The sequence below is a fragment of the Acanthochromis polyacanthus genome, chromosome 9 (genome assembly GCF_021347895.1).
Source record: "Acanthochromis polyacanthus isolate Apoly-LR-REF ecotype Palm Island chromosome 9, KAUST_Apoly_ChrSc, whole genome shotgun sequence".
Taxonomy (NCBI): Eukaryota; Metazoa; Chordata; class Actinopteri; family Pomacentridae; genus Acanthochromis; species Acanthochromis polyacanthus.
Window position 1 is genome coordinate 5,306,497 of NC_067121.1, and position 25,190 is coordinate 5,331,686.

At 42.8% G+C, this 25,190-nt stretch overlaps 2 protein-coding genes across 2 annotated transcripts; one reads left to right on the forward strand and one right to left on the reverse strand.

Annotated features, from left to right (window-relative positions):
• The first annotated feature begins 3,426 nt into the window (after positions 1-3,426).
• Positions 3,427-7,546, forward strand: LOC110972393 (zinc finger protein ZFP2-like). The gene is made up of 2 exons (XM_022222777.2): positions 3,427-3,744; positions 5,330-7,546. The coding sequence occupies exons 1-2, from the start codon at positions 3,573-3,575 to the stop codon at positions 6,307-6,309; spliced, it is 1,152 nt and encodes a 383-aa protein (XP_022078469.1). The 5' UTR covers positions 3,427-3,572; the 3' UTR covers positions 6,310-7,546.
• A 1,341-nt stretch (positions 7,547-8,887) lies between these two features.
• On the reverse strand, positions 8,888-23,993 carry vcpip1 (valosin containing protein (p97)/p47 complex interacting protein 1). The gene is made up of 3 exons (XM_022222776.2): positions 21,170-23,993; positions 17,094-17,180; positions 8,888-14,548 (listed from the first exon to the last, which is right to left on the reverse strand). Exons 1-3 carry the CDS (start codon positions 23,817-23,819, stop codon positions 13,761-13,763), a joined length of 3,525 nt encoding a protein of 1,174 aa, XP_022078468.2. The 5' UTR covers positions 23,820-23,993; the 3' UTR covers positions 8,888-13,760.
• Positions 23,994-25,190: the final 1,197 nt, after the last annotated feature.

Here is a 25,190-nt window from a genome sequence, read left to right on the forward strand (position 1 = left end):
CACAGATGTGAAACCATATGCATGCAACACTTGTGGGAAAAGATTCCATCAGATGCCGGCGATGAAAATTCACAAAAAAATTCATACAGGTGAGAAACCATATTCTTGCAAAATATGTGGGAAAAGTTATACTCAATGTGGTAGTTTATTGCGCCACATGAGAACTCATACAGGTGAGAAGCCTTGTCTGTGCAGCACCTGTGGCGAAAAATTTACAGATGCATCAACACTGAACAGTCACATAAGAACTCACACAAATGAAAAGCCCCATTCTTGTGAAACGTGTGGGAAAAGTTTCAGTTTTAGCGCTCACCTGAAACTTCACAAAAGGACCCACACAGGTGAGAAGCCTTACCTTTGTAACACGTGGGAAAAGATTTACTGAGTTGTCAGCATTAAAAAAGCATGTTGCAGTCCACACAGGTGAGAAGCCATATTCTTGCAAAATATGTGGGAAAAGTTTCACTCAAACGAGTAACTTGACTGTTCACATGAGAACACACACGGGTAAGAGGCCTTACTCTTGTAACGCCTGTGGAAAAAGATTTAGTCTTGCATCAGTGTTGAAAAGTCACGAGAAAACACACAGGTGAGAAACCTTTCCTCTGTAACATATGTGGGGCAAAATTTGCTGAGTTATCAGCCCTTAAAAAGCATACAGCAGTCCACACAGGTGTGAAGCCGTATTCATGCGAAACATGCTACAAAAGTTTCAGTCGAAGTGATAATTGGGCTGTCCACATGAGAACTCACATGGGTGAAAAGTCGTAGACAGAAAAGTGCAATAGCTTTTTCTCCTTTGTTGAAAAGATGAATGATATATGAGACAACACAGCAAAAATATCCATTATAAAATGTTAGACGTGTTTTTAACTTTGCATTCCACTTGCTGGGTTTGAGGTTTAAGTGTGATATGATGTAGTTTGATCAATGCAATTCTCTCTTATTGACCAATTGTATTCATAGGAGTGGGAAATAACTGAGCCTCTAAGAACAGCATCATTTTCATCATAAGCCCCAGATTACATCTAAATGGCAAACAAATTACAAATTTAAATACTTCAATTAAATAAGATCCATTTTCAGGTTGTTGTAATTTAAGTCAACTAATTTTCTGTTAATCACGTTTATACTTAATATATTACACTGGCAAAAATTGGACTTGCACTAAGATTAATTAACAGCTATAGCTTCCAATGCACTTATAGTGTCAAGTGTAGGTTTGACCAAGAGTCAAGATAAAGTAGCTTCACTTCAACCGGCTGCTACGGAAAATAGTTTTTCATTTGAAAGTGGATCTAAAATGTACCTCACTGCTTCTACTGTTATCTGTAGACTGTGTAATTTTGCAGTGTTTTATGTTGTTCTTAATCAGTGACTGCTATTTCAATCAATAAATGTGTCACGTTCAAAAATTCTCTCTGGTGCTTTGTGGGAACATTTGATGTGGTTTAATGTCGCAGTGGACTGGAAATAAAATTATGACTCTGTGATTTCAACAGAGATGTCATTTATGTAAATGTGATTTTTTTTTTAACTTGAAAAATAATATTGCCTTGTGTTGGTGTAGACAGGACAGACTGGCGACCTGTCCAGGGTGTCCCCTGCCTTCGCCCGAGTCAGCTGGGATAGACTCCAGCACCCCCGGCAACCCTAGTGAGGATAAAGCGGCGTATGGAGGATGGATGGATGGTGTAGACAGTCATTCATGTCACAACCCTCAGTGCTTTAGGACAAAGAAGCAAAGCTTTTTTTTTGGTTTACCTGCATCTCAAAGGTAAGGACACTCCTTCGAAGACAACAATGTCAACAGTCTGGACAGAGAAGACAGATACATTGAGAGAGGAGTGAAGGAAGCAGTGTTTCAAACTGGAGAAACCATCTCCATCACCCTGATTACAGAGTACTCAGCAGTAGCTGCTGCGCAGGATGGTGGAAAGGCGGGGCGTGTTTTAGTAGACAGACAGGAAAATAGGGAGAAGATCTGCAGCAAAGGTTCATGAGTGGGAATTGAAGCCAGGCCGCTGCATTGGGGAATATAACCCCTGTTTATGGGTCATCCATTCAACCAGTGAAGCTATCTGGGCACTCCAACACAGACTGTTTTGTGGACATAAAGAAACATTGCCTGTAATATTGATCGGAGGAAAGTTATGTGCCTCAAATGTTTTGTTTTTTTGCTGGGATGGCATTGAACGGTGGGGTTCAGTCTGACTCACCAGATCTGGATTGCTGATATAAGTCGTCCGCTACGGGAAACGAAACGAACAGCCTCCATTCTGTGCTACAGAGACGACGCCAGGATTAATAGCAAACATTTGTCAAGCCCCTTGAAGAACCGTGCTCCTGTGGGCAACAACTATGAATCACACTTTAATGGAAAACTGCCACACAGAGAGAAGCCCCATGTAAGCAGGCCATTCACTGAAATCAATGCACAACACAGAACACTGTGAAACAACATAAATGACTAACTCGATCATTACTCCACCAAGAAACGCATCGGAGTTATGTGACAATTGGTGTATGTTTGTGTATGAATCTGTCTGTCTGTGTGCAACATTACTCAAAAACAGAACAACATATTTGGATGAAATTTTCAGGACCACCTCATGAGATTTTGGCAGTGATGCGGATTATAATCTGGATCCACAGATTGTTCTCAGAATTCCCTATGCGAGATACAGCAGCCAGCATGGCGTCACCGTAACCATGACATCAAGCGAATGCTTTGTCAGTTGCCTGCTGACGATCACACGATTACGATCCTACTAAAAATCCACCACTGCTGACTTACTGGAAATGATACAAGGAACAATTGATTAAATTGTGAGGGTCTTTTCAAGTCCCATCAATTAACGGTGACCGGTCACATGATTAGGTATTTGTGGCGACGGGCGTGGGAGAGCTCAGCTGCAGGGGAGAGAGGTGTGGAGGGGAGCGTGGAAGCAGCGTCAAGGTAATTGGCACAGGTGGTGGTAATCGGCTGACCTAATTATCCCTGCAGTAGCAGCCGGAGCGGAGAATAAAAGTCGGGCGGACAGAGAAGAAGGGGTGCGATGAGAGGAACAGCCGAGAGACAGCGGAGGCTGCGTGAACTGAGAGACAGCGGACTGTGATGAACGCTAAGTAATTATGGAATAAACGATATTCCCCGACAACCTGGGTGTGTGTGTATTGAGTGGACCCACGGACAGCGAACCTGTCACAGTATTCATACAAAAATGTACACATGCGTAAGACACTGTGCTCAGCACAAGGTCAGGGAATGAATAGTCTTGGCGGAGTACTGCGCTCTCTCAGTGCTTTTCTTGTTGTGATAAGTTGTACTGGATTCTACATAAGGACTGAAGTGTATCAATGCAACTCTACTAATGACCTGTGGATGGCAGCAGCATGCCTCTGCTGTTTCAAGTCTGCTGCAAACTTTATTTGAAGCCATCGAAGAAGAAGACACCCGGAAAAAATAAACTGAAAGCGCTAGCAGCGTTAGCTTTACTGATGTGTGGAAATTTTTAAATGACGGCAGTGTTGTCCTGTTGCAGGTAGGCATTTCATTAGTTGAAGTAACGATGTCTTCGGTTCGGTATCTGAGAGAGTTGATCAGTGAGCGACTAACTGCTGCTGCCGAAGAAATATTCGCAGAGTTTGAAAAAACCATCGTCCAGTACGAGGAGGAGATCGACCGTCAGCGCAGACTGCTGGATAACATCTGGAAACCCGAAATAACGCTACACACTATAGGTATGTAGAACTGTGATGGTCATAAGACACAAGAGGAACTGGCAGAGTTATAAAGTCACGACAGAGTTCAGAAACATGGGATGGAACTGGGAGGTAACAGGAGCACAGACTGACAGCTAACATGCTAGCGGGGCTAACTGACAAAGCTATCGGTTAACTGTTGTCTGTAACGATGAAAAGCTGGCCAGCTGGCAGAAAACAGAACATGTGTTCATAGTGTTTGGAATTTCTGTACTCAGCCATGCTAACATTCCTGTGGTTAGCCTAGCCACCGTGGCCAGTCTGTCTAATCAATGCCAGAGCTGGAATAATGTCAGCAGTCATTTGCTTTTAGAGTCAAATTTGAAAATACAAAAGACTTCTTGCTTGTAAGAATTCAATGATTAGATGTTCAAAATCATGTCCCATGCACATGTGAGGATTTTCATATCAAAGCTAATCATGTTAGCCTGAGTTCAGCTCTGATTACATGCCTAGGCTACAAGCACAGAGAATATCAAAATAATGCTTTCAACTTCGATTAGACACAAATTTTAGATTTAACTTTGCTGATTATTAAAGCCAGGTGTGATCTGGAGCGTGACTGATCAATTCATTTTTCCGGGGTACGAAATTCCAATTTATACGTCAGTATTCTTTAAATATATAAATATACATGGATTATGTTTGCATTAAACTGGCAAGGACAAATGATGAGCTGTTTATTATATTTCACAAACTTACCTTGAAGACATCACTTAAGTCAGCACCACCTTCTGCACAGCTGTGATGCACAGTCTGCTCTGCTACATGTGCTGCAGACAGGGCTGACAGTACAGAGCTGCTCTACTGGACATACTTTGAGAAAACACTATTTCTAAATTACCCCAAGCATGTTTTCCAATGCTCTGGTGTGTGTAAAGAAAATAAATGGACAACATATGCTACATGTGTATCTGTTATAAACCAGTATCAGCTGACCAATAATATCGGTCATTCTCTCACGCACCTGCAGAGTTTAAACTTTTACCAACAGCCTGACAGGTTTGATGTTACTCCAGGCACAAAAGATCAGCTTTTTTTCCAATAGATTTGACTGAATAGCTACAAACATTCGTATCTGCATGATATACACAAAAATACTCAGTGCTCTTAGCAGCGGATCCTTAATGATCCTGTGGCATTACGGACTAATATGTGCATAAAAATACCTATTTATGCGGAGATGCTTGTATCACTTCTCCTGTGATGTCTGTAAGTATTAATAAAATTCTAATTATAAATCCATCCTCTTAGTACGCTGTTATTAATTGACATTCTGGAATTACTGTTAGTGGACGACAGCAAACTTTGCCTCCTGTTTTTTATTTTAATTGAAAACTGTGAAGATCAACTAAAAGTAGGAGGCTGCTGCCTGAATATTTTGTACACTGAGCTTTGCAAACAAGAGTGTCAGAACTCCAGAGCCCCACACGTTGGTACAACCAAATAATTTATCACATTTCTGCAACATCCTACTAATGATTTAAACTAGGAAATGCTTGTTCACACCTTTCTTTCTATCATTGTATTAGTACCCTTTTCTTGTGTTCCTTGGTCGCCCCAGGCCTCTCACAGCAACATGTCTGCAAGCAGGAGATTCTTGCTGACCAGGAGAGAAACTACAATGTGGACCAGGAGGACCCAGAGCTTCCGCAAATTGAAGAGGAACAAGAGAAGCTCTGCACCAGTCTGGACCAGGAGGACCAAGAACATCCACAGATTAAAGAGGAACAGGAGGAGCTCTGCACCAGCCAGGAGGGGCTTTGCAGCAGTCAAGAGGGAGAGCAGCTTATATTAAAACTGGAGGCTGAAACATTTTTGGTGACTCCTACTTACGACGAAAATTATCATAGTGAACCGGAACCAAACAGTGACCAGATGCTCTCTCACACCTCTTCTATAGCTGAAAGCCCAGATCAAGAAGGAAGCATGCATGTAGGAAACTCTCCCATGTCAGGGAGTCACTGTCATACTGACACAGGGAAAAAGAAAGTAAAATGTGACGTTTGTGGAAAAGCGTTTAAGAAAAACTGTGAAATGAAGAGACATTACAGAATCCACACAGGTGAGAAGCCATATATTTGCAGCACCTGTGGGAAAAGATTCAGTGAAGTGTCATCATTTAAATATCACAAAAGAATCCATACGGGTGAGAAGCCATATTCTTGTGAAATGTGTGGTAAAAGTTTCAGAAGTACTGATAACCTGCTGGTCCACATGAGAACTCACACAGGCGAGAAGCCATACTCCTGTCAAACATGTGGGAAAAATTTCAGCCGAAGTGGTCATTTGTTGGGCCACATGAGAACTCACACAGGTGAGAAGCGGTATTCTTGTGAAGCATGTGGTAAACGTTTCAGTCAAAGTTGTAATCTGTTGCGCCACATGAGAACTCACACAGGTGAGAAACCGTATTCTTGTGAAAACTGTTGGAAAAATTTCGCTCAACGTGGCCAATTGTTGCGCCACTTAAGAACTCACACAGGTGAAAAGCCTTTCCCTGAAACACCTGTGGAGAACGATTTAAGTATGCATCAGCACTGAAGAGTCACACGAGGACTCGCACAGGGGAGATGTTGTACAGGGTGACCCAAAAGTTTGGAAACAAATGAAAAGTCTATAATCCAAATAATATAATGTTATTTCAATAAATCAGTACCACAGATGTATTCAGAAGAGTATCAGATTAGTGTAAAACAAACATATTTCGACATGTTCATGTTTGTTTCTGATACAAAGACGTGAACGTTTCCACCACCTGGTTACACTGGTATCTTCTGGAATGTACCTTCATTTATGCTGAAGCACTTTTGCACTTACTACAGATTTTTCCTTATGTCTGAATTCTTGCTTGTGTTGTACGTCACTTTGGACAAAAGCGTCTGCTAAATGAAATTGTAGAATTGTAGAATGCTTAGGAAGGTTCCTCAGACTGGCCAGTAAATGTTGCCTCATAGTACTTTTGGATGTTTAAAAAAATCAAAACTGTCAGATACTTTACCATCAAGAGTTTTGAAATCTGACACTGATGGCCTGCATTTTGAAGTTATGCTCCAGCATACCTGGACCTTATGGTTCTATTCATTTTCTTCTGAGTTTTTGCACTTGGCAAATACTATGTTTTTAAGTTATTTTATTATGGTATAACAATAATGGGTAAAATAAGAGATACTTCATGCACCCCCAACTGAAATAGACACTGCAGTTAAACTTTGTTTCCAAACTTTTGGGTCACCCTGTATTCCTGAGACATCTGTGGGAGCCAAGCTTGAAAAACGTCTAAGAATTTATTAAGGTTAAAAATAGATATTTCAGAAAAACGCACCTACAAGCTGTGTTTAAACGATGATCATGTGACTTTATTGCATTAAAATCTGGTTTCCATCTGTGCCAGATTGTACAATCAGTTTGAAGATGTGAAACTGTCCAATGGATACTTGGTGACTCTTACAGAAGAACACTGCATTTGCAAAAGTAAGAGAGTTAGAGGCATCTCATACTTCTGAGGAAAGATCTCATCATTAATTCCATGTTGGTTATCAGTGTCTACCAAACTTGAGAGGACAGAGGCGCTGGTGCTACCCGATTAAATGTCTGAACAAGAACTTTGAAAGCCAGTATATTTTCTTCTAATGATGGAAAATGTCTTGCTAGCTTCACGTGTGTAAACTACATACAGTCCTGTTCATCTTGTAAAATCTGATGTATTCCCGTGGTGGTTCTTTGCAAAAAAAAATTTATACAAATAAGTAAATAAAATCATTTTCTGGTTTGTATCGGATGCAGCTGCAGCTTTTTATAAGACGGCTCAATTTAAAAATTCAACATGCATGAATTTATGGCAACTGCATTAGCTTCTCTACAGGATAGTCCAAGGTTAAAACAGGGGTTGTGGGAAATGTAGTTTAAATCAATATGACTCAAGACCTTAATTTATCACAAACACAATTATACATAGTGTAATGCACAGTGAGATGCATTGTGCACCTGTCCCAAATTAAAATAAGAAAAAGAATACAGACACACAAGGAATATGTGTATATACAGACAGACGGATAGATAGAATTAAAGAAATTAGCAAAACAAATATAAATCTAAGTGAATTAGTGCAAATAATGTATACCTATACAAGGTAAAATTGAATGAATATTGAAAAGAGGTTGCAGGTTGATTGTCTATTGAGTCTATTGTTTCAGGTTCAGCAGGTTGACAGCCTGTGGGAAGAAACTCCTCCTCATCCTCTCTGTGTTTGCCATTAGGCAGCGCTATCGCCGCCCTGGTGGCAGCACAGAGAACAGTCTGTGGCTGGGGTGGGTGGCCTTTAACCTGCAGCGTTTGTTGTAAATGTCCTGCAGGTTGGAGAGGGTGGTTCTGAGGGTGCTCAGCTGAGTGGACCACCATCCTCAGGGCCAAGAACTCCTGTTGGGTGCTGCTGCCTATCCAGGTCGGGATACTCCCAGTCAAAACACTCTTAATGGTGCAGGTGTAGAAGTTCCTGAGCACCTTGAGAGGGAGCTTAAAGTCCCTCAGGCAACTGAGGCGGTAGAGATGCTGTGGCGCTTTCTTCACCAGGGTGTGACAGAACCAGCTACTTGAAGCTCTCCACCTCTGTCCCGCTGATCCTGAGTGGGTGGTATGCCGTCTGCTGCTTCTTGCTGTAGTCCACCATCAGCTCCTTGGTCTTGCTGATGGTCAGGAGGAGGCTGTTGTCTCTGCATCAATCCTCCAGGTGGGTGATCTCCATCAAAATTGTCCTCCTCGTTGTTGGAGATCATGTTCATGGATATGCTGACGTGCATTGTGTTCAAACTCACATCAATAATGTCTAATAATCAAAGCACTGAGCTGGTCTCACTGGTTCAGTGATGATTTACTTGCAGAGCGATCAGATGATTCTGTCATTTAAACTATTTATTATCATGCAGCCGGACTCTAACACAAAAGCACATGTGATCTTGCTTTTCTCTCCAGGTTGATTTTTGTTAGAAAACTGAAGCGATCCTCTTTCTGGAACATTAAAAAGACATTCAAACTTTTAAAAATGGAACACAGATAAAATGATTTAGTATCAAACGTGAACAAACACAAAAATCTGTCAGTGACGACAAAATACAAAAACAAGTGAAGGAAGTGATTTTATTGTCGGGGTTGAAAATTCATCACACATGCAAACAGCAATGTCGAAGCCGTGTATCATCAATATTTTATTAGCAAACCAGAGAGAAGTTAACAAAAGAAATTTAACTGAAGAAACTGAACAATCTGTGTTTCTGTACAGGTCCAAATATACTACAATATATACTATTATACAACTGGATTACAATTCATGTCATTAGTACAGCAGTCACAAAGAAAAAACTTCAAGTGTGTTACAGCAGTGTCGTCGGGTCTGAACAAACTCTTCTTCCTTCTGATTCGTCCAACCAACCAGTTTCCTCTCAGACTGACTGACTGATGATCAGGTTCAGTTAATATGAGAATGCTACGCTAACGTTCCCTCTTTTTCCTCAAACAAAGTGCTAAGTCTTACATTTGTTCACCTCAACAGCAAAATAAACTTCAGAGCTGAAAGATACGACTGGGATTCACAGTTTGAAAGTGAGATTTTTGCTCAAACCAGAAAACAAAACATCTGAGAGTTTTAAGATCAAAATGAAGATTTCAGTTAAAATAAGAGACAGTTTAAGGTAAAACAGGTACAGATAAAAAAAATCTAAATGTAAAGCAAATTTGTTTGTATAAAATTAATAATTTTTAAGGCCTAATGATGATGAGTTCTTCCAACAAGATCATTTGTCGTCATTTCAAGAGCAACATGGAAATGTGAAGAAACAATTTGTTGGCAACAAAAAGTGTAAACTGACTTTCATCTTTGTCATTTTAAAGCAAAGGTTTGACCCTTTGGGGAACATGTTTTCTTATTTGGAAAGATTGAAGCACTCCCAGGTCTGTCTTTCACACTTCAGCTTAAACAACTTAGAAACACCATGTCCATCAGTGAGCCGACAGCTGCTGATAGTAAGATCCACTCAGCCAGTTCCCAGTCTTAATGCTAAGCTAAGCTAACCAGCCGCTCATATTTACCGTACAGACTTGGGAGCGACATCAATCTGACCAACTGAGCAAGAAAGAAGCATTTACTCCAAAACAAAATGGTGAGAAAAACCACAAAGCAGGCTGGAAACAGCTGCAGATTTCATTACAAGCATCTAATCACAACTTGAGAAACGTTCAAATGTTATCCAGTAGATTTCTGGTAAACTCAGAAGCAACATGACATGCTTCGACCCGGTGGTCAGCTTTCTGGAAAGCGGGATTTCTAGGTTTTGTGACTGAAGCACCAGTATGGAACAGTTCATGTCCTTCTGGCCACGCCGTGTGGTTTGTAGCTGCAGGATAAAACGTCTCCGAGGACATTTCTTAAAACACACGTTTAAAGATCTGTTGCTTATCTGCATTTATTCCCATGTTGCTCTGATAAAAAACAGCAGCTTTTAGGATTCTTACTGAACATATACACTACCGTTCAAAGGTTTGGACTCACTTAGAAATGTCCTTATTTTTGAAAGAAAAACAGTTTTTTTCAGTGAAGATAACATTAAATGAATCAGAAAGACAGTCTAGACATTGTTAATGTGCTAAATGACTATTCTATCTGGAAACAGCTGATTTTAATGGAATATCTCCATAGGGGTACAGAGGAACATTTCCAGCAACCATCACTCCTGTGTTCTAATGCTACATTGTGTTAGCTAATGGTGTTGAAAGGCTCATTGATGGTTCAGTTATGTCAGCACATGGATAAAAGTGGGAGTTTTCATGGAAAACATGGAATTCTCTGAGTGACCCCAAACCTTTTGAACGGTAGTGTACATCAGCAATAAACATAAAAACCCTAAAAACTGTGATTAGATGCTTCTATAGATATCTTGTTGCTTGTATTTTGTTTCCATAGCTGCAGAAAAGCAAAAGTCAAGCGTGGACTCTGTAAATCAACACAAAGGTGGGATTCTCATGGGTAGTATTTTTATATTCCGATTTAGAAGTTCAGTAAATTTTTTTGCATAGAATCAAAGCACAAAGGCCTGTGGAGGAATTGGTTTTAAATTGGAGTGAAATTTTTAACCTGGTTTTTCTTTGGGCACATTCTGCATTTTAAAGTTTTGCAGCAGCTGTTGAACCCAAAGGATGACAGCAAAGGGACTTTGTGTTGTTTACTCAGCGAAAAGAAAACCTCATAAACAGGTTTTTTTTTTTTTTTTACACCCTTAAGCCCCATCCAAATGGGAAGATGGTGATGATGATGAAAAACAGGGAGAAGAAAACATTAAAATGAAAGGATGGGATTTAAATTCAGGTGGAAGCAGTGAGGACACTGGAAAAACAAGGTGGGTTTAGTTGTATCGACCACTGGGGAGGGGGTGACAGATTACTAACATCTGTCATACTTTAAAACCTCCACCTCTGAAGACAAAAATTCCCATTTGAACGGGGCTGTTTGGTTGTTTCTGTTGGTCACCTCTAACTGCATTACAACAACAAGGGTAAAATAAAACACAAACAAATGATGGGCTGTTGATCACTTAAATTCTTTGCACGTTGACATCTTTTTCTTTGAGAAACCAGCCTTTTTAGATGACTAACACGCTTACGTTTTGTCTACATTCAAAGCACCTCCTGATTGGAACAAACTTGTGACTTGCTCAGAAATTCACTGTTAACACTTTGTCCACATGGGGGAGCTGTTTCCTGACTCTCTGCCCTGAACACCTGCAGCACCAACCTGCAACACCGACATGCTTCTTTTCCTGCAGCTGGAACACGGGATGGCAAGAAGCCCTGATGAGTAGCAGGGGAGACGTTTATCTTTTCTGAATCACGCATCTGTCAGAGCGATCAGGGTGTGTTGTATTATCGTTAAATGTGTCGCAAAAGAAAGATGGAGCATGATTAACATAACTATGCATAACTTTAAGCAATAGTGCAACACAAACGGGTGAATTCTATAAAAATTAACCCCCTATAGGTGCCACAAACGGGAAAACTAGCTACAGAGACCAAAAAGTATTTTCTACCAGGCTGTTAACTCATTTTTTCTGCTGTAAAGTTGATACTTTATCATGAGGGTGACTGACTGGCTGTTGGAGCCTCAGGTGGACATTCAACAAACTGCATTTTTTTGGCACTTCATTTCTCAGCCCTGCAGGTTGCGGCTTGGCTTGGCATCAGGACTGTTCAGGTGGCGTGCTCCGCCTGATCAGCGTACTGCAGGTGTACGCTGCCGTGGAAAAGGTGCTTTTACAGTCTCACGACTCACTACATCCTCGTTCAGATTATGTGAAAAGTTCAGAGGTGATACGACGGTCGTTTTTCTCAGTATGTCCTAAGATTATTGTGTTGTTTTTTGACTGAAAGCAGCTCTGTGGAAACACCACACCTATGTCGAGAAGCAAAGAAAACTCGGGAATTTTTGTTTTTTTTTAACCGAGAACCAATGTGTGGAACTTTTGTTTTTTAGTGCCCTGGATAGTGAAACAGTGGCTTGAATAACTATAGTTTTTGAGTACTTACATTTTCATTTTGTTTCCACTTGACTCCTCTACAGTTCAGCCGAAGACTTTGATTGTGTTGCCGAGGCAGTTGTGGCTTCTCAATAGTGATGACAAGCGCAGAATTTTTAGTTTTTTTTTCTCCACAGAATCTGATGCACTCTATTTTTGCAAATTTTTTAATGTGACGTCAGTGTAAATTCTATGATTTCAAACGCTGCTGATGGAACGGTACCTCATCAAATATCTAATCAAACACTGTTGGAAGGTTGAAAATCTAAAGAAAGTCTAAATCTTCTGAATTTCTGGCTCTGACAAATAGTTTAATTCTTGCAGTTTTTTTTTTAAGTTAACATGCCTTTTGACCCCACCGGCGGGATTTGGGGTGGAGAGTGTCAGGCAGTGAATAAAACTTCTATACAGAAGTTTAAAATGTAATGTTTAATAACCTCACACATAAACCCTAAAAATACACAGCTATAAAAGAGAAAAAATGCAGATGGAGCATCCTTTAATTTTTAATCCTCAAAGATGTCATTTGCTACCTCTCGGTGGTGCAGGTTGGTCTGAAGCGTCACATCAAGGACACTGTTTCACCTGGAACATTAAACTTGAAGTGGTGACTGTTAGAGGGGCAGAATATTAAATCTCAGGTCAAGAAAGAGTCAGACAGTCAAGCAAACACAGATCCAGAGTTCTCCCTGCGCTCCTCAGGCTAACAGACGGTGGAAAAGCAGATTTCGGTGACGAAGGCGTTGATGCGTACAGAGGCCGGTGCACCTCTCAGAGTGTGCACTTTGACGGAAGCATGGTTGCAGGACGCTGCCGGCGGCCAGCAGCTCTCACCTGGTGGCGGATTAAGACTCAGAGGATTCTTCTATCTACAGGAATGCGTCTCACACGGGAATCCGACCGGTTCATCCTCCCCGGACGACGGTGCTTGTTTATAGCGAGAGGATTACACATCCGCAGGTGGGAATCACAGAGCTAAAGCAATCCTGTCACCGCAATATACTGCAAGACAGTCGTTTACAAAACATCACCAACCCAAGAGAAAACTTATTCTAATGAGGCAAAATAATTCCTTTTAAAAGCCAGAACCAATCATTTACTGTTTTGATTATTAACGGAGTTGCGTCCACAGCTGAGGTGAGGGTGTGTAGCAAAGCACGTACAGTATAAACACACACACAGCCACAGCTTCAGTACTGATCTGTGACTACTGGTGATATATTGCAGACGGTGTGTTGCAGTATATCGCCTTACTGATTGTTGTCCCACCTGGAGTCTGCAGCGGAGAGGACGGTCGACCTGCTCTTTAGTCATGCAGTAAAGACAACGCAACACGATGAAGACCAAAGCTTTAGGATCCGACCTGAGGCGTTATGACCCACAGATGGCGGCCAGGCGGGGAGAGGGCGGGGCGGTGCTGGGGCTCAGGACTGATCAGGAGTGATCCATGGGTTCGGTGGCGTTGCTCTGCCCGGCGTCCTGGCTATCCATCTCCTCCGGCTCCTCCGTCTTCTCGTCTGGTTTACCGGCCGCCGTCACACCCGCTGCAGCTACAGGTTCGGCCGCAGACGCTGCCTGGATCGTGGCCTTTTTAGTCCCACCTGTCCGGTCGAGGCTGGCTCCGCCCCCTGTGGCGGCGGTGTTCTGTTGCTCTCTCAGGTGGCGCTCCATGGAGGCCTGGATGGATGAAACCATCTCCTGCAGCTTCCTCCGCTGCTGCTCCATCAGGCTGGGGTCCAGGCCGCGGCCGTCCTTCATGGTGACAAAACCTGGAGCCATACGGACCAGCTCCCTGGTGGTGTCCTCGGGGATGTCCGACAGATCTGGGGGTCCTCGGGAGACGCTGGCACTCAGGTCCACGCCGCTGCTGTGCTGGCGTGTGATAGGCCGGTGTTCGGGAGGGGAGGAGCCTCCGGCACTGCCCAGAGAGTGGCCTTTACCCTGGAAGGCAGTGACGCTCTGCAGCTGCTCCTTCTTGCGGACGACGCCGCCGCTGCCCAACCGCAGGACGCCGTGAGAAGGACTCCCCTCTCTGCTGCCCCTGGAGGCCGCCTCCGAGCGCAGCTGCACCAGCGCCTCCTTCACCAGCTCCTCCACGTCTGGGCCGACGGGGAAGTGACCAGCAGCGTCCACACAGAGCTCCAGACGCTCCTCTGCTGCGTTGTAAACAAAGGTTTTCCCCGCCAGGTGAGGCAGCGTGCAGTGCTTCCCATCCATCAGGCCTGGAAGAGAAGAGGATTAGACTGTTCAGACCACCATCACACAGCTTCATTAAGAGGAGCGTTGTAGCTGCTCTCCCTCTCTGATAGGAGGAAGGTGAGATGTGTCAAATACAGTGAAAAAGGCTTGAAAGGAAAGAAATATGAACTGAGCCTGCAGCAGCCTTTTGTAAGAAAATCATCTTCAGTTTTCATTTTTGAAAATGTCCAAAAATGATAAAATATTAATTACATTTAGTATTTATGCTTATAAATTATACTCTGCTTGCTTTGGCAGCAGAAACAGTAACAGACACTACGTTTAATTTGTATGTGCATCACATATTTGTACAAGAAAGCAAAAAAACCCTCTCTTTTTACTAAAACACAAATTATATAGTATCAGTCTTTTTTTTCTAACTTTATTATCTTGATTTTTATCTGGGGTTTCTAGACTTTAATATTATATGATCACAGCAAACATATTCCCTTCTGTTTTTGTAATTGTAACCAAATGTCACTGATGATGTTGCATATAATCCACAGCTCTTACACCTAATATGAACATGTCCGTAGATAAAGGCAAACACACGGGCAGCAGAACCGGCTTCATAACGCCACTTTTTTCAGGATGGCTGATGTATCCCAGGAAAGCCAAACCAAACTGAAGTCCAGGTTACTGTTAAATGAACAGTGACGTTCCTGCTCAGACTTCTCTCCTGTCCTCACAGTAATAATGACACAACAGGCCGCTTCGTTAAGAGTTTTTACAGGCTCTGTAGAGAGAATAGTCAGTGTTCAGGTGAGAAACAGACACCTAGAGGCTGCTTAGCTTTAGTTTATTTGAAGTTTGATTTTCATCTAAGCCTCTCTAATTAGCTTTACTCTGCAGTCACAACAGTGTTTTTCCTGTCTGAAGTCTTTCTCACACGTTTTAAAGGGAGACGAGACTCCATTTGATTCTTGTTGACTAATTAAATGACCAAACTATAAGGAATGGATCTGACTAATAAGTTCTTACTCCTCTGCTGTGCAAAAACTATTAAAAACACATTGGAAAGCCAATCAGGGCTACAGCTAACGACTGGTTTCATTGTCGTAGCTGTTTGGCCTCTAAAATGTCAGAAAATAGTGAAAAATGTCAAACAGTGTTTCCCAAATAGTTTTTTGGCGACAACCCAAAGATATTCTGTTCACTGTCCTAGAAAAGGAAAGAAACTACAATCACATTTAACGAGGTGTAATCCCAAAAAATGTGACTTATGTTCTTCAAAAACGACTGAAAGCATTTGTGTAGTTTGTAACAGCTCCACAGGTAAATAAGAGCCATAACCGTCTGCGTTCACTGTGGGAATCTGGACGGCACGTTTATTTACTGATCGGAAATCCAGTTTAGGAGACACGACAAATATTTGTTAGCTGGATCAAATCTTTGTTGTTTTTGTTCTTCATGAGATTTGCTGCCTCGCTGTGGGCTCATTTTTCACTGCAGTATAAAGTCCTGCACCTCCATGGAAACAGAACAACCATGAAAAAAGAGAGAACTCTGAAATGTCTCCTGTGCTGTACGACACATTCAGAATGTCATAAATCACAAAAAAGAAAGAACTAGAGTTAATTATTTTACAAACATTGAAAAACCTTTAATCAAAATGTACAGATGTGACAAATAGATCTGAAAATGGGATGATTCTTGCTGTTTTTACGGTTTTTAGCTGATATATGGTGTCATTTTGTGGACTTTTTAAAGATAACATGCTTGTTAAACCTATTCGCTGGTATTGGGGTTCAGAGGGAAAGGTTTGCATATGTTTTAGGTTTACAGAAGAAAGATGGGTGTGAGATTAAATAGTTAGTAAACATGTTGAGCCTGATGCCAGGTGTGTCACAAACATGGCTCCCTTTTACCCTGCTACATCACCATGATGCTGCACAGGAACCTACAGGCATTTAGCTTGATGCAGAAAATGTAATAATCGGTTTTATGTTGCTGCTCAGCCTGTTTGACACTGCTGATACTGCAGCTATTCGGACACAGATTAGAAAAACAGAGAAAGAACACAGAATATTCAATTAATACCAATAACTTTGACCCTGACTGACCAAAACACTAAAGTGATTTCCATGTGTCCTGCATTATGGGACAGGGTCTGACCTCAATGTTGGTGTTTAAACAAATGTAGTTCGGTAAAAGTTGCAGAGCTCTAATTTGCAGCTCTAAGTTGGAAATAAGCAGCTGTGCTGAGAGTTACTGAGTGGGATAATAAATAACTTCACTTACTGCATCAACAGTTTTCAATCAGCATCCCTCTCTGGCCTTTTTTAGAATAATAGCACAGCAGTTTACTGGAATACTTTTCCTGCTTAATGCAAGAGTGCATGAATTAGACCTAGGCAACAAAGAATATGATACCCGTTATCTCTGATTGGGGTTTTAGGTTTTGTAGAGCTGCCAAACATGAAGAAATCCCGGCTATGTCGAACCTGCTTTGTAGGATCCCTCCTCCCCAGGTAACATGAGGCGATGAATGCTGATTTATTCCAAAAGTCCTGATGAAAACCGACTCACCCATGTCTTTCTTGACGATGTTGTAGAAGACACCACCCTGCTGGAATAAGTGCGGCAGCTTCTTTGCGTACGACCAAACGTCTTCACCTAGAAAAAGACAAACATTTTACAGGTTAAAAAGAAGTAGTGTTGCTTATTTTGATTCCATTTTATTACAGAGTGATTTTTTTCTGTTTTGTTGACTGTGTCAAATGAGAGATTTTGTTGGATAAATTACTGTATGATCTAAATACATCATGGTGTTATTGTTGAGTGTGCTGTGTGATGCAGAGGATTGGAGTCCAACAGATTTACCAGTGAAGCATAAATGTATCTACCGATTTAACACCCTGTAATAATAAAATGCGTCTGTGTTAGAATGATATGATGCTGCTTTTGTAACACCTTACCACTGAGCAGCAGCAGCACACATCTTGATCACAGAAAAAGCAGAAACTGATTGTTGGAGCATAAAAAAAACAATCAGTCAAAGCATCAGCAGCCTGTAGCGAGGTTAAATATCTAATAAAATGACTAAAGTCTAGGACAAGTTCTTGTTTTTGTGGTTTGTACTGTCAATGATGAGAGCATCACTGTTGATATCTGATGATGCTTTGACTTGAGTGATCAGATTGGCACCCAAAATTAAAACGTTGTTAAATAAAGCCTCAACTTCAGCATGATAAATACATACAGGTCAAACTCTTCTGGCCTCTTCTACTCCTTGTTTTTCCCCTGGAGATCAGTGGTTTATATGACTGATTCTAACCCTTACTACCCCCCAAAAAAAACCACTGGCAGGTTTGAAAAACACGTCAGCTGTTAAAAAGAAAATCACCAAAATTACACCATTCATCAACCAGAAACTGTAGAAACAGAAAGAATCTTTCCGACAGGCCTCGAGATAAATGTGTGAAAATTTACCTAAATCTAACCTCAACATTTTGATCCTTAATCAAAATATTCTATGAGCTTCACTGAAAAAAGCTAAATATAAAGCATTTAAAACAGATTCTGTTAATATCTAAATAAAAATCTGTTCTCCTCCATGCAGCTGGGAAGCAACGATTGAGTCAACCGAGACCAAAAGAGAGTTTTTAGGTGAACTGCAGGCAGTGTAGGAGCACGTTGTTGGAAGATACATTCAGCATGGTGAAACGTGTTTCTGGAATGGATGTGCAGAGTTTGCAGAGGCTGTAAAAACTTAAATAGTTCAATATCTATAGTAAATAAAAGCACTACTTTTTTACTGGCAACACCTGTTAGACACAAAATGGTCTACATGTTCCAGATTCTTCAGTTTTTGTGTGATTAACGGCATTCTAACGTTTCTGAGTTTTCTCTACTTCTAGTCATAGTTCTGTTGCTTCTATAGACATGCAGGAGCTCATAGTGCAGAGAAAAATGAGCCACAGTGAGGAAGCAAATCTCATGAAAAGACCAAAAACAGCAATAAAATGTGCAGGACTCTCCCAGAGGGTTAATGTAAAGTGCTTAAAATATCACATTAGCATTAGAACAACATCACATCTATGCTCAGTGATGGGATGAGCACATTTTTACTTTTACTTGCATGACTGTGCATTTTGTTTAGCTTTGTTTTTCTCCACACATTCAAAGAATACAGTCAATGTCAGGGTAAGTTCAACGCAGATATTGCACATTGAAAATGCTCAGTGACGCATCTACTGACAGTCAGCTGTGTGGACACTCTGTGCAGACGCTGGCTGATGAGCGGATGTTTTGTTTTTTCTTGGACAGTAGGATTATTGAACGCAAGCCCTGAGCTGACGGGAAGTGCAGCGTCAGGCCTGCCGAGCGTTCAGAGTGCAGATGAAACCTCCTGAATATCGACAGACGCTGTGTGTCACGCTGCCTGTTGGCCGGCTCATCTGTTTATCTGAATGCAGCCGCAACCTTTGACCCTGTTGGCAGGTGAGACGGGGCGGGACGGAGATGCCTGAGTCAGCACAATTACACACACACACACACACACACTCACACTCACACTCTTTCTGGTAGCGTTCATGGCAGTTGATCAGAACCCTGGGAGCTCCATCAGCTGCTGAGTTGATGCCTGTTGCCTGATATCTACCTGCCCACTGTGGCTAATCACAAACTAGCGTGCATGTGTGCTACACACCTGGACAGGTTTGTTGACACTGGTTTTCTATTTTCCACTCTCAACCAGAAATAAAAACAAAACACTGTACTGTGTCGCTGTGTAGCAGACGCTGCTGTTAACCCTCTGAACCCTCAAGTCCACTGGCAGGTTTGAGAGGCAACAGAAAAAACAAAACAAAGAATATAAACGGCAAAAAATTATCAGTTATCTATTTGGTTGGGAACTGAACTAAATCCAAGCATGCAATTGTGGTATTTCAGTGGAAAATTCTCAAAAAAATAACCTCAGATAGCAAAAAACAACAAAAAACGTGCTGTACCATAGCAAAACTGAGCTGCCGTGACTGGCTAAACTCTGTGAAAATATCAGAGTTTTCAAGTGAACTGCAGGCAGTGTTTCCACAGAGCAGAGAACAAGAGAGAACAGAAGGAAAATTAAACCTACTGGGTCGATGCCATAAGTGCAGCATGGCTCAAAAACCGTGAACAGAGGATCAAGTTGTAGGAAGATACATTCAGCATGGCGACACGTCTTTATGGAAGTGACATGAGAGGAGTGGAAGAAATTCAGGGATTGTCAAAGCTGTAAAACTGCACCCTGTTAAATATCGACAGCATTTGAAGTCATTTTTTCCAGTATTGATAACGTACACCAAGCACACAAATTCAACTCTTGCTTGGTCTTTTTTTCCATTCTAACGGAGTCAAACTGCACAATAGACATGTTGAGTTCTCTCTACTTCTAGCCATGCTTATGTGGTTTCAATCAAGGCGCTGGACTTTATGTTGCAGTGAAAAATGAGACCACAGTAAAAATGTAAGACCCAGAAAACTGCATGAGGTTCAGAGGGTTAAACCGTGTGATGAGCAGCATGAGTACATGCATAGTGAGAAGAAAGACACAAAAGAGGTAAACAGATTCAATCCAGGTGGGCAAACTCAGGTCAAGACAAACTGCGAGACCTGAAAATGTTTCAGTCATTTAAATATTGGACTCAACTGCCAAAACAATGCCAAAGACAAAAATATTACTCCCACACAACACAATTTTAAGTTATCTATTAAAACAGAAAATCTGAACATCTTAACGTTAAGTTTATACTGACTGACTAACTGTCTTTGTGGCATTAATCTGAATGAAATGATCGGATTAACTGAAGATGTTTCCTTGATAAATTCTCCTTCATTTGAGGTACTTCTTATTTAGATCATCAGTAAATCAAAATGAATTTATTTTAAATGTTTGCCACATATTGACATACACTTTCAACTGCATAATATTTTTAACTGCTTGAATCTTTAGGAAGCAATAAAAGAATAAAGAAGTCAATTTATATAACGTCATATGTAGCTGGAACATTTTGCAGCCGGAACTCGACTGTGAGCGTCTCAAATAAGAAGTTCCCTACAGTGACAGTTTAAAAACAGCCCAAAAATGTTCAGCATGTCTTCTTACTAATGCAGGAGTTTTAACTCTGAATTTAAAAAGAGTTTGATATCCACAATATTTTCTTTAAAAAAAAAATCACTCAGACAAATCTTGAACTGAAGTCAGATTTGACAAAAATTAACAATCTTACTAGTTGTAGGAAGATTACACTGATATCTGAACAGCAGACCTGTTTGATAACTGTCAAAGTTATTCAAGAAATAATACCAAACATTATCTGAAGTGTCAACTTTTCAAATTTTGCTTTCCTGTTCATAGTAACTGCACAAGTCATTTTGAGTAGATTTGCTTCAGTTCTTTCACTAATTAGTTGGAAAACAATAAACTGAACGCTCAATAATGAGAGTGATCATTAGTAACAGACTTAGTCCAGCTGGTAAAGTGACTTCACTCACGTTACCTGATCTCTGCATTAACGTCTGCTCTCAGAATTAAACTCAGTGTTTTTCTAACAGAGGTTGTATTGGAGGAGGCGGGAGACCTCGGGGGAGGCGGCCTACATGTCAAACTCATGTATTCTTACCCATCAAAGTTGCTAGGAGACAGAGGGAGGACATCTCAAGGTCGATGCTGTCCTGGAGTTCCCGGCTGCTCATCCTGCTGGACGTCACAGAGTCTTCGTTCTTCACTGAGTGCAGGCCGGAGTGTGAGCTGGAGGCTCGGGGTATGGAGGCCGCTGGGCTCTTGTCCTCAGGGCCCCTCAGTATCTCCACTGTCACCCTGTCGCCATGCTGCAACGCCACCGGCTCGTTCTCCTCGCCGTCCTTCGGGGGGATCAGTTCTTTGGGTGGGAAGCCATATCGGATGCACTGCTGCGCCGGCGGCACACCAAACTGGTTTGTGATGCTCCTCTGCACCTCTGAAAAGGTGGTGTGGGCCTGCAGGGTCAGCATGGCCTGCCTGCCATCACTGGTGGTCACACGGATCTTCTTCTCTTTATTCGATGAAGACGGGGAGGAGGATTTGGTGGGCGTGGCTGGAGCTGAGGAGGAGGAGGTTTCTGGAGACCCACCAGGGGAAGATGTCCGGCCTTGGCCCTTCTGCTCCTGTTTCAGTTTGTCAGTCCGTCTCTTCTGAGTGACGAAGGCCTGCTCACTGATGCTCTGCTGGATGCTGCGCTCCGCCCGGCTCATCGTCAGCTCCTCTTTGTGAAGTGTCTTTGCTTTCTGACCTGTCAGTATGATCTTAGTAGGAGGCTGGGGATCTGCCACCTGTGGAGTCTCTGTGGCGTCGGTGAGACGCTGCACGTGAGCCCCGTCGATGGACACTGGGTTGTACTCATCCGGGTTCTTCTTGGCGGTGTGATGCAAGATGGTGTTCACCACTTTCTGCACCAGAATCTCACTGCCAAACTCCCCTGGGAAGTGCTTGGTGACCAGCTTCATAGCCACATCGTACACATTGCTGTTCAGTGCCGGGTCAGTCTCATACTGGAACCAGTACACTGTCTCACGCACCACCCGGCCCCCCCACTCCAGCGTGATGGGGAAGGCCTCGGGCAGGTTGTCATACTCCTTCCCATCCCAATAATGCTTGAAGCCACACCCACACTTCCCACCTTGAGAGCGGGTGTTTGTTCTGTCCCCATCCAGGTAAACCACCGAGCCGTTGCCCCGTATGTGGCGGACTGATGTGCCGTGACACCAGTTGCAGGTGTTCAGGGAACTCAGTTTGTAATCTGGGACCAGGACATCTCTCTGGGTGTCATACGAGCAGACCACATTGTTGAGGGGGAAGCTGTAGTTCTTGTCTGGTCGCAGTTGGCCGTGTGTGGATTTGGCTAAGTTGTAGAGCTTTCCACCAGGAACCAGCCACTCTGGAGGGACGTGGAGCTCAGAGAGGGCACCACAGATCAGGCAGCGGTGCAGTCGGTTTTCCATCACTGACTTCTTGGCTGCCTCCGTCACCTCCTCGGGCTGGATGCCGATCACACCGGTCCGTCTGTAGACGTACTGATGTACGTCTGCCACCAGCGATGGGTGGATGCTGTGCTTCTCCATGAAGACCTCTTCCATAGCGTTGACCAGCCTCATCAGATATTTATCTTGCAAGCTGCGGTCGCCACCGATTACGCAGCTCCCATCTGACTCCAGCTTGATGTACTTCCTGATGAGCTCCTGAGGGACGCCCCATGCCTTTGGCAGCAATCGAGCGGGCAGGTTGGGCAGCACCGTATTCTTGATTCCTACCAAGGGAATGTAGTGGTTCCTGCCAGAGCTGCTCCAGGCAATGCAGATGGGTTTGTTTAGCTTCCCGTCTTTCCCCCTGCACTGCTCCTCAGCCACCAGCCCGGGCAGGAAGGTGGCCGAATAATCTCCAGAACTCCTCATCCCACTCAGGGAGTCCAGCAGGATTATGGGTCTGTGGAGGACGTTGGCTAAACCGAATATGTGGATGTTGCGCAGTCCAAGCGGCACGCCTTCAGGTGGGATGAATAGGGGGTCACACTCATTGATGATATCCTCCCACTCTGCAGCATCAATAAAGTCCTGAAAGAGGGCCTTATAGCGGTCCAGGTTCTGCTTGAAGTTCTGTTTCAGGTTCTCCCTCAGGGCGTGCCAGAACAGTTCTCTGCCCACCAGGGCTCGGGACACAGCGTGGACCAAGCAGTGCCCGTCTCCGTCTACGTGGACTGGAATGAGACACTCTCTGTTGCCATTGGCCTTCTTGACCTCCTCCAGAGTGTCATGCAGGTATATGAGGCTCCCTGACCGGTCCTTGCCGTAGCCCATGGTGGACACATGGTCCGGCTCTATCAGAAAGGCTCTGTCTCCCAGCAGTGAGCAGTCAAACATCTCACCCTGGTTCATTTCTCTGAGCAGCTTGGCTTTGCCGGTTTGTTTGTCCATGCCGTACCTGGTGAGCACCGGGGACAGAAGCTTGCAGTGGTAGTTAGAGAGCCCCATTACCTTCACCAGCTCTGTCCCTTTCTTCGGGGCCCCGGTGACGCCGAGCAGGGCGTTCCTGAGCAGATTATGAAGCACCACATCTGGATCGGTCACCTCCTCGACGTTCAGCAGGTTCTTCTGCTCGTGCCGCTGACCACATTCCGTGCACTCGATGCTAATGGAGCCGTGAGCGGGGAAGAAAAGCCTCGCCTGACATTTCGGGTCTGGGCAGGTACCCGACAAAATACGCTTGTCTTTTTTCTTTGAGCTCTGCAGCAGCGACATCTCGGCCGAAAAAAAGCTGAAACTGTCCGTCAGCTTCACAAAACCATGATAGTCACACTCCGGCGGGGATGTCAGACGAGCCTCGACGCCGCTAACGAGAGTTTATTTGCCAGAATAACACAAGAACAACACGGAAGCGGCTGTTTTTTACCTTTAGCAACTGACCGCTGCTAAACGTGACTACGTAATGATGACGGATTGTGGGATTTGTAGTTTTTCTCTGGGAGTACGCCTGAACATTTATACACCACGTTCAAAGTGACAGCACTTTCTCTTTTGCTTTCAACAAAATTATCAAAGAATGACAGCAATCATAGTTAATTAAGTCGCTATATGTGGCTCACGGGTTAAAATTAGCAACTTCAAAGTTCGGCAGACTCCACTTACCAGGATGCAACGCGGCGCAGTGACGTTTTGTTGTGTAAGGAAGTCAGTTCAGCAGAATCATGGCAGATGGGGCTCATCAGAAGGATTTTTCGCGATTTCTGTCATAGGTTTTATTCAGTAAATCTTTAAAATGTATTTGATGGCTCCGGCTGCTTTTACAGTTTTGTGGTGAACTGTGGTTTGTAGGTTTTGGGCCATAAAACGAGCCGAGTTTGGCTTCAACGGTCCTGACAACAGGAGTTTATTGGTTAGCTTAGCTGTTAGCCTGCTGGATCATCATCACTGATTGATAGAATAAATCATTGTATTCAAATGAACGAGCAGTCAATAGTGGAAACGCATACTGCTTAAGGCTGAAACCAGCGAAAATTGGGTTTGTAACGTTCAGGGAAACATACTGTCGCCGAACTGCATTCACTTCTGTGTGAATTTTACGCTTTCTTTCTTACCGATCAATCGAGACGACTCAAAGAACTAAACTGATGGTTTTAAATTGGTTTTGATCAATACGGCTTAAATTTGATCCAAATTGTACTTAGTGTCGACAAGACTTTCGGGTTAATGTGGTTAAAGCAGCCTACTGCTGCCACCTGGTGAGATTCTGTGCAGGTGACTGAAGAAGTAACGAGCTCATGGTGGTTTGGATCTGTGCTGTCTCATCTTGTCCTCCATAAACAATAGACTGTATCAAACACTTATATACAATCTATGCTATAAACAGTGTTTTTTCAGTTAATTGGACATTTGGACTTAAAATGACATGTTTGAGCAGCATCTGGTTTGTGGTTATGTGTCTGAACGATTTAATCGATTTCAAATCAAAATTGCAATTTGAAATTATGGAATTAGGAAATCACAAAGGCTGATATTAGGGTTAGGATTATGTGCTATAAAATGTGTCTAACCCAGGGTTTAAACAGTTCTGATAGAGGTTTTGCAAAGTCCTGTTTGTGTCACCATGGACACATTTGACGGTGTCTAACA

What these genes read in the sequence shown, in the direction of transcription:
- LOC110972393 (XM_022222777.2), top strand. Translation starts at nt 3,573, where the DNA reads ATGTCTTCGGTTCGGTATCTGAGAGAGTTGATCAGTGAGCGACTAACT. An exon ending in AATAACGCTACACACTATAG is followed by an intron (nt 3,745 to 5,329) that starts GTATGTAGAACT and finishes TGGTCGCCCCAG; the next exon opens with GCCTCTCACAGCAACATGTC.
- vcpip1 (XM_022222776.2), bottom strand. Translation starts at nt 23,819, where the DNA reads ATGTCGCTGCTGCAGAGCTCAAAGAAAAAAGACAAGCGTATTTTGTCG. An exon ending in TCTCCTAGCAACTTTGATGG is followed by an intron (nt 17,181 to 21,169) that starts GTAAGAATACAT and finishes GTCTTTTTCTAG; the next exon opens with GTGAAGACGTTTGGTCGTAC. An exon ending in CATCGTCAAGAAAGACATGG is followed by an intron (nt 14,549 to 17,093) that starts GTGAGTCGGTTT and finishes CTTCTCTTCCAG; the next exon opens with GCCTGATGGATGGGAAGCAC.